This window comes from Muscardinus avellanarius, assembly GCF_963383645.1.
Source record: "Muscardinus avellanarius genome assembly, chromosome: 16".
Classification (NCBI taxonomy): Eukaryota; Metazoa; Chordata; class Mammalia; order Rodentia; family Gliridae; genus Muscardinus; species Muscardinus avellanarius.
In genome coordinates this window covers 22,612,974-22,624,903 of record NC_137802.1, presented here as the reverse complement: position 1 = coordinate 22,624,903, position 11,930 = coordinate 22,612,974, and the positions used below count along the sequence as shown (strand labels likewise).

The window sequence follows — 11,930 nt, the reverse complement described above, 5'->3', positions numbered from 1 at the left end:
CCCAAAAAAAAGGACTATCAGGAAGCCCTGGGGGATTCAGACTATTCCTTACACCTTATAAGTGGCCTCAGAGTTATAGAAACAGGGAAAATTATTGTTTAAAAATATTTTTTGGCACTGGGATTATTTAGTTATTTATTTATTTATTTGGTGGTACTGGGGTTCCTGGAAGCCCTTCTACCTCGGGGCTACACTCCCAGACCTATTTTTACATTTTCATTTTGGAAACAGGGTCTCCTAAGCCAGCGCACGGCTGGCTTCGAACCTGCGCGATCCTCCTGTCTCTGCCTCCCAAGCGCGGGGATTACAAGCGTGCGCCACCACGCCCAGCGGCACTGGGATTAAACCCAGAGGCATTCTACTTCTGAACAACATCCCCAGCCCTGTTTTATTTTTATTTTTTGAAATATGGTCTCACCGGGTTGATGAGAGTCTCACTACTTGCCAAGGTTATCTTTGAACCTTCCATCCTCCTGTCTAAGCCTCCCAAATACTGAGATTACAGGAATGTGCCACCACACTTGGCTCAAGACAGGGAAAATTAAAAAATAAAAGAGATAACATCACCACATCCCTTTTTCATTCCTTTCTAGCGGATTATTCATGCACAACAACTTCTGTGAAGCCCATCAGGGAGTCTAAGGAGAAGCTTCTAAGTAATAGGATTCTCAACATCTCTAGAGTCTACCCTCTCTTGGGAAGAGAAATTAGCTATATAGCATTCTCCATCTCAGGTCCATGCAAGTCCCAGAAAATCAAGAGAACTAGATCAGCAGCTCTCAACAATATTGTTTCACATTAGTAACTCAGAGGAAAGAGAGACTTGTAGATCTCAACTGAACATTTCAAGGATGTTCAGAGTGCTGAGTACAGAGCAGGCGGGAGCTGTAGACCTCACAGTGATCAAGAAAAGCCAACAAGCTTCCTCCGAGTCCCAGAGATACTATGAGTCCTAGGAACAACTGCAGAAGGTGAAGATCCAGAATTGGGGAGGGGAGAGCAATGAGGGGTCAGGTTGTTCCAAAACATCTTTTCTCCATCAGATCCTGTTCTTAGAGGTCCACGTTCTAAACAGCATGACTTGAAATTCTTGGCAAGCTTAAGGCAACTTCCTGCCCCTCCCTATGAACATTAAATTGAAAATGCACCTTCTCAGGAACTCTTGAGAGATGACAATACTTCATTTGTTTACGATCTCCCCCTGCTGTCCAACAGAGGATTAAAGCTCCTTGTTTTCCCACAGACCTGCTTTAACTGACAGAGCAAAACTCAGGATTTCTTGTTCCTACTGAGGTCAGATGATTAGCCTCAAATCCATGCATCGTGACTTACTCTAAGTTGCTGATCAGCGTTGTTCCTCGTAAGAGAGCAAGCATGGGACCAGGCTCACTTCACTAAAGTGTCTTACCTAAATCTGATTTCGGATTTCCGGAGGTTATAATGGGATCAGACAGGTCCCATGAGGTCTGTGCAGATGACATGCAGGTACAAGATGTCTACTCTAGAGCTAAGGAGCGAATACTTTGGTATGAACTTAACAGCCCAACACAGTTGTCTCCCCAGAAAGCAACTGGAAACCTACTCGGGGTGCCCCAGCGGGAACGCGCTCAGCGGCCTAAGTTTAGATGAGGCGCGAGGCTCAGAGCCAACGTACTTCATTCGCCACTGGCCTGGGAGAGCTGGGGAGGCCTCGGGACCAGGGACAGCAGTCTAGGCCTACCCCCTTCTTTCCCCGTCAGGTTCCTCCCCCAAGCCGGCAGCTCCGATTCGGTCACAGTTAGCGATACTCCCGGAGCGGGGCGGCCCACGCGTCCCCCTCACCTGAGCTGCTTCTGGCTTCTGGGCTCGGACAGCTTCTGAGGGTTCCCGGACGCCATCCCCTCGCGGGGGGCCGGCAACCTCGGGTCCACCCGCCCCGGCGAGCCCCCGCCCGGGCCGCCCCTCCGCGGGCAGGTCGCTGCCGCCTCGCCCGCTCCGGGTTGTTTTTCTTCCGTACTCTCGCCGCTCACTTCGGCTTCCGTAAGGGGCGGGTCTTGACACGCCGAGGGCTCCGGGTGGTGGAAGGGAGGAGGCGGGACTCTTCTCCACGCGAGACCCCCCGAGCCGGAGGCCCCGCCCGCGCCGGGGGCGGGTCCTTCCCGGCCTGCCCCGCGCGCGGCCGCGTCGTCTTCCGGCGGAAGTCGCCGCTGGCTGTTGTGGGCGCCGCGGTTCGCTGTCGCTCCGGGACATCTCGCCAGTCCTCTGGCTGAACCCGGGGGCAGGCAGACGGGGTTGGGGGCCCGCGCTCCCCCCCACTGCAGGTAATTCCTGTCCCCACGACAGTCACATTGCTCACGAAGTGCCTTCATTTAATTCTCCCACTTTTAAGTAATTTTCGCTTTTCGAACTCGTTTTATCTACTACTAAACAAGGGGTGCTTGGGGTCCTGGACTCTTGGAAAAAGAGCCAAACCACTTTAGTGAATGAAAAGCAAGCCTTTATCCGGTCGCCGTGACCCACACCTGTAATTCTCGTAGCTGGGAGGCTGAGCCTGGAGGATCGCAGTTTGGAGGCCAGCACGCGATAACTTACACCTTGTTTCTAAATAAAAAGTTGAAAGGGCTGGGGCATGGCTCGGTGACTGAGCGCCCCTGGGTTCAACCCCAGTGGGAACCCTCCCAATATATACAGTAAGGCACTGTTTCTCTTTGGTCTGTAATCTTAAGTAAACATTAAGATTATCTTGCCAAAGATTCACTGTGATTTTCTTCCAATCTTTGGTTCCTAATAATTTGAGGGGCGGGTGAGGAATACGCGGTATTAGTTTGGACGCCATGACTTCCTAGAAGAATAAGTTTTACGAACTTAATGAATTTCTTAGGTCCAGAGACCAAGGTTAAGGTGTCTTTTGTTGTTACTGTATATTGAACCCAGGGACATTCTTCCTCCAAGCTACACTTCTAGCCCTTTTTTTATTTTTGGTGGTACTGGGGATGGAACGCATGGCCCTTCTACCTCTGAGCTACACTCCCAGACTTATTTTGTTTGGAAACTGGGTCTAAGTTGCTGAGAGCCTCACTAAGTAGCCGAGGCTGGCTTCAAACTTATGCTCGGCTAGCTTTTATTTATTGGTACTGGAGATGGAATCCAGGGGCATATTCTACCTCCAAGCTACACCCACAGCCCTATATTTTATTTTAAACAGGGTCTCACAGTTGCAAAGGCTGAGCAGCTGCGGCTGTCCACAAATCAGGAGCCTCCTGTCTCAGCCTCCCAAATGCGTGGGCCTTACCGGGCGTGGTGGCGCACGCTTGTAATCCCCGCGCTTGGGAGGCAGAGACAGGAGGATCACGCAGGTTCGAAGCCAGCCGCACTTGCTGGTTTAGGAGACCCTGTTTCCAAATAAAAATATAAAATAGGTCTGGGAGTGTAGCCCGGAGGTAGAAGGGCTTCCAGGAACCCCAGTACCACCAAAAAAACAAAACAAAACAAAAAAACAAATGCGTGGGCCATCACGTCCGGGAACCCTCAGAAGCTGTCCGAGCCCAGAAGCCAGAAGCAGCTCAGGTGAGGGGGACGCGTGGGCCGCCCCGCTCCGGGAGTATCGCTAACTGTGACCGAATCGGAGCTGCCGGCTTGGGGGAGGAACCTGACGGGGAAAGAAGGGGGTAGGCCTAGACTGCTGTCCCTGGTCCCGAGGCCTCCCCAGCTTTATTTTTTTTTATTTTTTATTTTTTGGTGGTGCTAGGGGTGGAACCCCAGAGGCTTTCTACCTCTGGGCTACACTCCCAGACCTATTTTATATTTTATTTGGAAACAGGCTCTCACTAAGTTGCTGAGAGCCTCACTAAGTAGCTGAGGCTGGCTTTGAACCTGTGCGATCCTCCTGTCTCAGCCTCCCAAGCGCGGGAATTACAAGTGTGCGCCACCACGCTTGGCTGCTCTTTTATTTTTAATTTGAAACATTAAGTTGCTGTGGTTGACCTCAAACTGGTAATCCTCCTGTCCCAGCCTCCCAAGTACTGGAATTACAGTAGTGGGCCACCAGGCTTGGCTAGAAACCAGGTTAAGGATTCCTACTTTAGACCAACATGCCTGTAGTCCCTGATACTTAGGAGGCTGGGGTTGAACTGTTTATGCCCAGGAATTTGAGGCCAACCTGGGCAACACTGACCCTGACTTAAAAAAAAAAATCCCTAAAACACATCTGCCTTGTTTTGCTTGGAGTGGTAGATAAAGGGAGATATGGCCAGGCACGGTGGCACATGCATTTGGGAGGACGAGACAGCAGGATCACAGTTCGTGGACCGCCTCAGCTACTACTTAGGCCCTTTGCAACTCAGTGAGATCTTGTTTCAAAATAAAGTATAAAAAATAGGACTGGAGTCGGGCATGGTGGCATATGCTTGTAATCCTAGCATTTGGGAAGCTGAGACAGGAGGATCCCGGTTGGCAGACAGCCTCAGCTACTACTTAGTGAGGCCTTTTGCAACTCAGTGAGACCCTGTTTCAAAATAAAGAATATAGGGCTGGGGGTGTAGCTTGGAGGTAGAATGCCCCTGGTTTCCATCCCCAGACCCACACACACACAGAAAAAAAGGACTGGGGGTCCTTTTTTTTAGCTCAGAGGAAGAATGCCTCTAGGTTCCATCCCCAGTACCACAATAAATAAATAAATAAATAAATAAATGAAGAGGGGAAGACAGGCAAAAAAGGAAATACTGCCAGTAGAAAATGGGTAAAAATAGCCGGGTATGGTGGTTCACACCTGTAATCCCAGTACACGGGAAGCTGAGATAGGATGATTGAAGGTTTAGTGAGGCTCTTAGCAACTTAGTGAGACCTTGTTTCCAAATAAAAAATAATGTAGGTCTAGGGGTAAAATAATGTAGCCCTGGAGGTAGAGGGTTCCTGAGTGTCACCCCAAGTACCACCAAAACAAAAAAAGGAAAAAAGAAAATGGCTAAATATCAAAAACTTAATTTGTGAATATCCACCCAAAACATTTTTCTTTCTTTCTTTCTTTTCTTTTCTTTCTTCTTTCCTTTTTGTGATCCTTGGGATGGAACCCAGGGGCCTTTTACCTCTGGGCTACACCCCCTACCTATATATTATATTTATTTGTTGTTTCGTTATATTATTATTATATTAATTATTATTATATATTTTGGTGGTACTGGGGTTCCTAGAAGCCCTTCTACCTCAGGGCTACACTCCCAGACCTATTTTTATACTTTTAAAATTTGGAAACAGGGTCTCTTAAGCCAGCGTGGCTGGCTTCGAACCTGCACGATCCTCCTGTCTCCACCTCCCAAGCACAAGGATTACAAGTGTGCACCACCACGCCCGGCTATATTTTATTTTGAAACGGTCTCACTGACTTGCTGAGAGCCTCACTAAGTAGCTGAGGCTGGCTTCCAACCTGTGTGATCCTCCTGTTTCAGCCTCTCAAGCGCTGAGATTAGAAGCATGCACCCAGCTCCTAAAACAATTTTCAGAGAGATCAGTGTACCTTTTCCTAACCCTGCCCTGGTAAAATGGGGGATACCAACAGAGTATAAGGCTAAGTTGTAAAACAGACATAAGCACATCAATAAGTTGGGACTCCAGAAAGCTCTGTCTAGGATTTTATTAGACTGCTTTTTCCCCAATATACCTGTATTGGAAGATTGAGACAAAAAGGCACAAACTCACATTAAATAAACTAGGTAACCTAATCAGTTCTACAAAGTGTAATTTGTAAAAGAAGTAGCACTAGGAACCAACCAAAATAAGTCAAGGAGTCCCAGTAGGGACTGTAAAAGGAGAACTTGGGAAGATTATACATGTGCCCACAATACTGACCCTGTCCCTGACCTCTCTCCATGAGAAGGCCAGAGCCCAGCAGCCCTCGTGCAGAGGCACTGCTGCTTTCAGCTGGGACTTAGACCCTGGAAATCTAATGGAAGCAGCTGGTCTGAAGGGCCATGGTGCACCTTCAGGTATTATCCCTGGAGCTGATCACAAGCCCCTCTGAATGCTAGTCAGTTTGGGTGTGGGTGAGGAAGGAAAGGGGGCACTTAAAAGAAGCTAACACTGTTGCCCAGCAGCAACACCATCCATCGGGATGGAATAGACGGGACATCCCTCCTTTAGTGTATGTGGGCAGGAGATCCAGACGATCTCAGGAAATTCTAGCTCAGCTCATTTTGGTGCTTTCAGATGGAGCAACAGGTGGGAGAGGACAGAAAAGGCAGCGTGAGCCCCCACTAGAGCTGATGTGTGTGGATCTTTACTTAAAGAAGAGCTGAAGGAAACTAACATCTGGCCCTCACACCACATAAACAACTGTCTGCTTCTTAGAGTATCAATTTCTCCCAAGATTACCTACATCTGGACCTAGTTGATGAACAAAGAAAAAAATATTTAAGCACAGCTATAATTAATAGGTATTAGAAAGCTTGTAGGCAAACCTTTTTCTCTAGTAGGAATGCCTCTTCTCCAGCTTACCTAGCCCAATACATGCTACCATCAGTTGAGATGGTAGTCATCAGTTAAAATGCCCCGGGTCCATTACTACAAAGTCCCTACAAGGTGAGGAGATTAATAGAGGAAGATGTCTAGACGTCCCAATGGAACCTCAGTGACGGTCAGAGCTAACCATGCTAACAGGTCTGAATCTGTCCACCTTTGCCCCAGGAGGGCCACAGGGAAGCATCCATCAGGATGTTACAGGCACAATCCTGTGAGATACTCCCTTATTGCACTTAGAAATGAGTAAGGCAAACAAGCTGACTAAACACAAGGATAAATTATCCTGTCCCACTTCTCGCTCCAACAGAGATGGTCTCTCATATGTAGACACATCCAGGTTTGTGTGGGCTTGGATCGCTGCTGATATACTTCATGAGGCTTGGGAATGTCATGTGACACCAAGGCTATCTTAGCTTCTGTCACCAGGAAGCCATACTCAGGTTCTGCTAAATTGTAGGAACTAGGAAGCACTCAGCATGTTCTCCCCTGGATCCTGGACTTCACAGCCTACTTTCAAAGAGTCCTATACTATGATCACTGCTTGCTTTTGATTGTCCAGGACAGAATTCAGCATGGTGGCAGGTTGAGCTGAATTTGTGATCCCCAAATTCCTTTCCAGTGATTGGAGAGAAGAAGGTACATGTTTCGCTGGGAAAAATAACTTTTTACATGCTCATTTTGCGCAGCATGAAAAAAATCAGGATTCTTGCATCCTCACCAGTCTCAAAGACAGAGGACAGGGATCTAAGAAAGCATAGAGAAGAGAGGATTATTGCTGAGTGGCAGCACCAGCCCGAAGGGAAGAAAGAGGAGCATATACATACAGAGCTCCTCCGGGGTCAGACAGTTGGTAACTACAGGGCAGACTCAATTCTAAGGGCCACACTAGACCATTCTCTCCAGGTATAGAGGTGATCTGGGTGTCTTGTAGGCTCTGCAGAGAGATTTAGACAGAGTGGGCAACAGGAGGGCCAAGAAGCCAAAGTTGTTCATAAGAACAGTGACCAGAGATGTAATGACTGGGTCAGGGGTTATTAATATTTGTCAAGTTTTCTTAAAAAGAGTCTGGCTGGGCCTTGGGCACCTCCTTGGTGCACTCTAACAATGGGCTACTGGGAAAAGTCGGAGTTGTTATGAAGCCACACTGCTAGTCTGCGGAAGTGAATAGGGGCTCTGTACTTCTGACCCATCCTCTCTCCCCAGGTGAACACTAGAAATTGCGAGGATCTTCCCAGGAAGTGAAATGCCTCAATCCCAACATTGAAAACAAACGAACTTAAATCACCACAATACAAAAGGCAGCTATTTTGAAAGACTAAAAAATGTCACTTGGAAATAAAGGTGGGGGCACACACAGAAATGGGTCAGAACACAATGGAGAGAGAGGGAGGAGCTGTAAATACAGCAACCTACACACCACATATCTCAGAGGAGCAGGCTCCCGAACACATGGGCTTTGTAATACCAGACGGTCTATTTGTTCACAATAATAAAGGGCATCTAGAATTAGCTACAGTAGGGGATTGAAAGTTGCCTGAAGAATGGGCACAGAAAGGCTGCGTCCGAAGATGGCCTGTCACTCAGGAGGGTGGAGCTGCTGGGCCTTCCTGTTGACCACTGTCTTGCAAAACTAGAAGAGAAATACAATTATTAAGGAAGCAACAGGGGAAAACAGAAGCACATTGTAAATCATCTTGAGTGGAGGAATTTCAAAAGGAAGGATGCCAGCTGGTGGGGAGGGGAGTGGGGAGAGGGAACTAAGGCCCAGAAGTGACTGGGAGCTGGTGTGGCTGGAATGATGCATGCAGTCTCACACTTCTATCTCCCCAAAAGTTGCTTTAAGAGCACAGGCAGCAAGAGTGCAGAGGTAGCGGGACGTGGTGGTGCACGCTTGTAATCCCAGCATTCCGGAGGCTGAGACAGGAGGATCCAGGTTCACAACTAGCCTCACCTACTTAGTGAGGCCCTTTGCAACTCAGTGAGACCCTGTTTCAAAATAAAGAATAAAAAATAGGATTTGGGGTATAGCTTGGAGGTAGAATATCCCTGGGTTCCTTCCCCAGTACCACACACACACACACACACACACACACACGCACACACAGCAGGGGTTTGTGTCATTGGTGGTGAGACCTTAGGCCTCCTTGGCTTCTTGATACTACAGAAAAGCCAATTTTTAATTTATTTGTTGTTTTTGTGGTTCTGGGGGATTGGAGAGGAGTGTTCTACCTCTGAAGTACATCTCCAACCCTTATCTTCTAGTAAGTTGCCCAGGCTGGCCTGGAACATGGGAGCCACTTGTCTTAGCCTCCTGAGTTGCCATTACAAGTATATGCTATTGTGACTAGCTTTCTGTGTGTGTGTGTGTGTGTGCAAGAGAGACGGACAGATAGACAGGACATTGAACCCAGGGACATTGTACCTCTGACCTACACCCTCAGCCCTATATTTGAAATTTTATTTTGAAATGGGGTCTCGCTAGGTTGCTTAGAGTCTCACTACTTGCTGAGGCTGTCCTCAAGCCTGCAATCCTCCTGTCTCAGCCTCACAAGTATTAGGATTACAGGCATGTGCCACCATACTCGGCTTAGCTTTCAGTTTTTATTTTATCAAATAATTATCTCTCAAGAGTCTAACTGGGAGCAGGATCAGGCTTTTCCTTCTATGATCAAGACCCCTCTGAACTGCTGGAATAATGTGAGTTTGAAGGGACTGGGGAACCAATATCAGGCTAATAGAAGGAAGAGCCTTGGGGTAAAGTGAAAATGTTAAATAAAGCACACCTACTCCTGCTCTGTGATCTGGGTAGAAACATTCCCCCAGCAACTCCTGTGGGACTGGGGAGTATAAAGAAGGAAATGAAGTGCCAGACATAATGATTAATGCTAAGAAAAGCTGTCTGTCCAACAGACAAGAGAAAGATAGGGAATGCCAGCCAGGCTTTGAGAGCTAGAAACTTCTGGCATGAGGATGTACCCCAGGATGCCAACTTCAGCTTGAGATGGCTCAAGTTACTAGAGAAGGCGTAATGAGTGGCATGCGAACTCTGCTTCTGCATCCATGGCCCTCCACCTGTCTGTCTAAGTAGGTGGGACCCGCCTGTGCCTGTGTCTGTGTGTATGTTGGTAGTGTTGCTGCTGCTGCTGCTGGAGTTGAACCCAGGGCCATTTTACTTCAAAGTACCTGGGGTGTGGGTGTGTATATGTTGGTGCTGCTGATGCTGGGGATTGAACCCAGGGGCATTTTTACCTCCAAGCTATATCCCCAGCTCTATTTTATTTTTTATTTGGTTACAGGGTCTTGCTAAGTTGCCCAGAGCCTTGCTAAATTGCTGAGGCTGGCTTTGAACCTGTGATCCTCCTGTCTCAGCCTCCCAAGTACTGGGATTACAGGCATGTACCACCACGCCCAGCTGGGTGCCTCTTTATAAAACATGTCCCTAAAAATGTCCTAATATAGCCAGAATCCATTTCATTGTAAGCCCAAGAACTTTCTGTTTAACACAGCAAAAAGCATTGCTGGGATGGAGGATGAGGAATGAAGGTAGGTTTCTGACCCTATGAGGCCTTGAGGACCCAAACCAGTTTTAGTTCATGGCGCGCGCAGCGAGGCAAGGTACGCGAGGTACGTACGGTGCAGGGGCAGCACTAGTCATCTGCTGTCATGCCTTTCACTGGGTCCTTCTGTCTCATCTGGAAGAGAAGAGAAAACTGAATGCCCTTTCTGCCAATGGAACACCACTGTAAATATGTCCACCCTCTTAACCCTGCCCATACACAGGAGAGAACACTCTGGAGCACAAAAGCAAAACTCCAAATTACCATTTATAAGCCATCACTGGTCCCACCTTTTATGCCAGCTTACTAAATTTACTAATATGAAACCAGGTTCTGCTTCCTGTGTGTTACTAGGAATTGAACCCAGGGGCATTCTACCTCTGTGCTACACCCCCAGCCCTTTTTATTTTTATTTTTTTTTACTTACTAATTTCTTATTTTTTGTGCTACTGTAGATTGAACCCAGGGATTTTCTACCTCTGAGCTATACCTCTAGCCCCATTTTTATTTTTTATATTTATTTATTTATTTTGGTGGTACTGGGGGGTGGAACCCAGATGCTTTCTACCTCCGGGCTATACTCCCAGACCTTTTTTATATTTTATTTGGAAACAGGGTCTCACTAGGTTGCTGAGAGCCTCACTAAGTAGCTGAGGCTGGCTTCGAACCTGTGCGATCCTCCTGTCTCAGCCTCCCAAGTGCGGGGATGACAAGCGTGCGCCACCACGCCTGGCTACTTTTTATTTTTTTTATTAAAAGATAGAAATACAGAGGATAGGTACAGCTCCATACTAGACTGGCATGGAGGGATGACTTGAATGAGTACACCCTAGCCCTATTTTTATTTTTATTTTTATTTATTTATTTATTTATTTATTTATTTATTTATTTATTTTTGCGGGTCTGGGGATGGAACCCAGGGGCACTTGACCTCCGAGCTACACCCCCTGCCCTATTTTTTATTCTTTATTTTGAAACCGGGTCTCACTGAGTTGCAGAGGGCCTCACTAAGTAGCTGAGGCTGTCCGCGAACCGCGATACTCCGGTCTCAGCCTCCCGAATGCTGGGATTACAAGCGTGCGCCACCACGCCCGGCCTATTTTTATTTTGAAATAGGGTGTCCTTAAATTGCTGAGGTTGGCTGTGAACCTGTGGTCCTCCGGTCTCAGCCTCCCAAGTATTGGGATTACAAGTGTGCACCACTTCACCCGGCCCATTGCTTTATTCTTATGGCAAAATGCTTCAAGAATGGCTATTTCCTAGCCATGCATAGTGATGAACATCTGTAATCCCAGTACTTGGGAGGCTGAGACAGGAGGATTGCATATTTGCAGCCAGCCTCAACAACTTAGGTCCTCTGCCACTTAGTGAGGCCATATTTCCAAATAAAAACTAAAATAGGGCTAGGGTGTAACTCAAAGGTAGGATGTCCCTGGGTTTCATCTCCAGGACTACAAAATTAAAAAAAAATAAAGGTTATTTCCTGTTTTCTGGTGCGTATGTAGTATGACACATTTATCTGATGTTTGTGGTATTTCTAAGATCCAGCCAATGTGGGCTTTACATATAGCTAATGAACATGAAAATAGAAACACATCCTATTTTTTGTTTTGTTAACGGGTTTCCACAATGGAATGAGGCCAGGATTGTTCCAATGGGATTGTTCCAATGGAGGATGGCAATACTGGGGACTGAACCCAGTGGTGCTCTACTGCTGAACCACATCTTATTTATTTATTTATTTATTTATTTATTTATTTATTTATTTATTTATTTTGCAGTGCCTAGGGGCATTCTATCTAGGAGCTGTACCCACAGCTTGATTTTTTTATTCTTTATTTTTGAAACAAAGTCTCACTAAGCTGCAGAAGGCCTCACTAA

General features: G+C 47.0%; 1 protein-coding gene across 1 annotated transcript in view; it reads right to left on the bottom strand.

Annotated features, from left to right (window-relative positions):
• Positions 1-10,139: 10,139 nt before the first annotated feature.
• The window catches only part of PITPNA (phosphatidylinositol transfer protein alpha), a gene marked incomplete at both ends in the record, with an annotated part of 58,277 nt that continues 56,486 nt past the window's right edge, over positions 10,140-11,930 (bottom strand). Inside the window, one exon of the mRNA XM_080712806.1 lies at positions 10,140-10,184. Coding sequence (XP_080568932.1) covers positions 10,140-10,184 — 45 coding nt within the window. The remainder of the gene's footprint in view (positions 10,185-11,930) is intronic.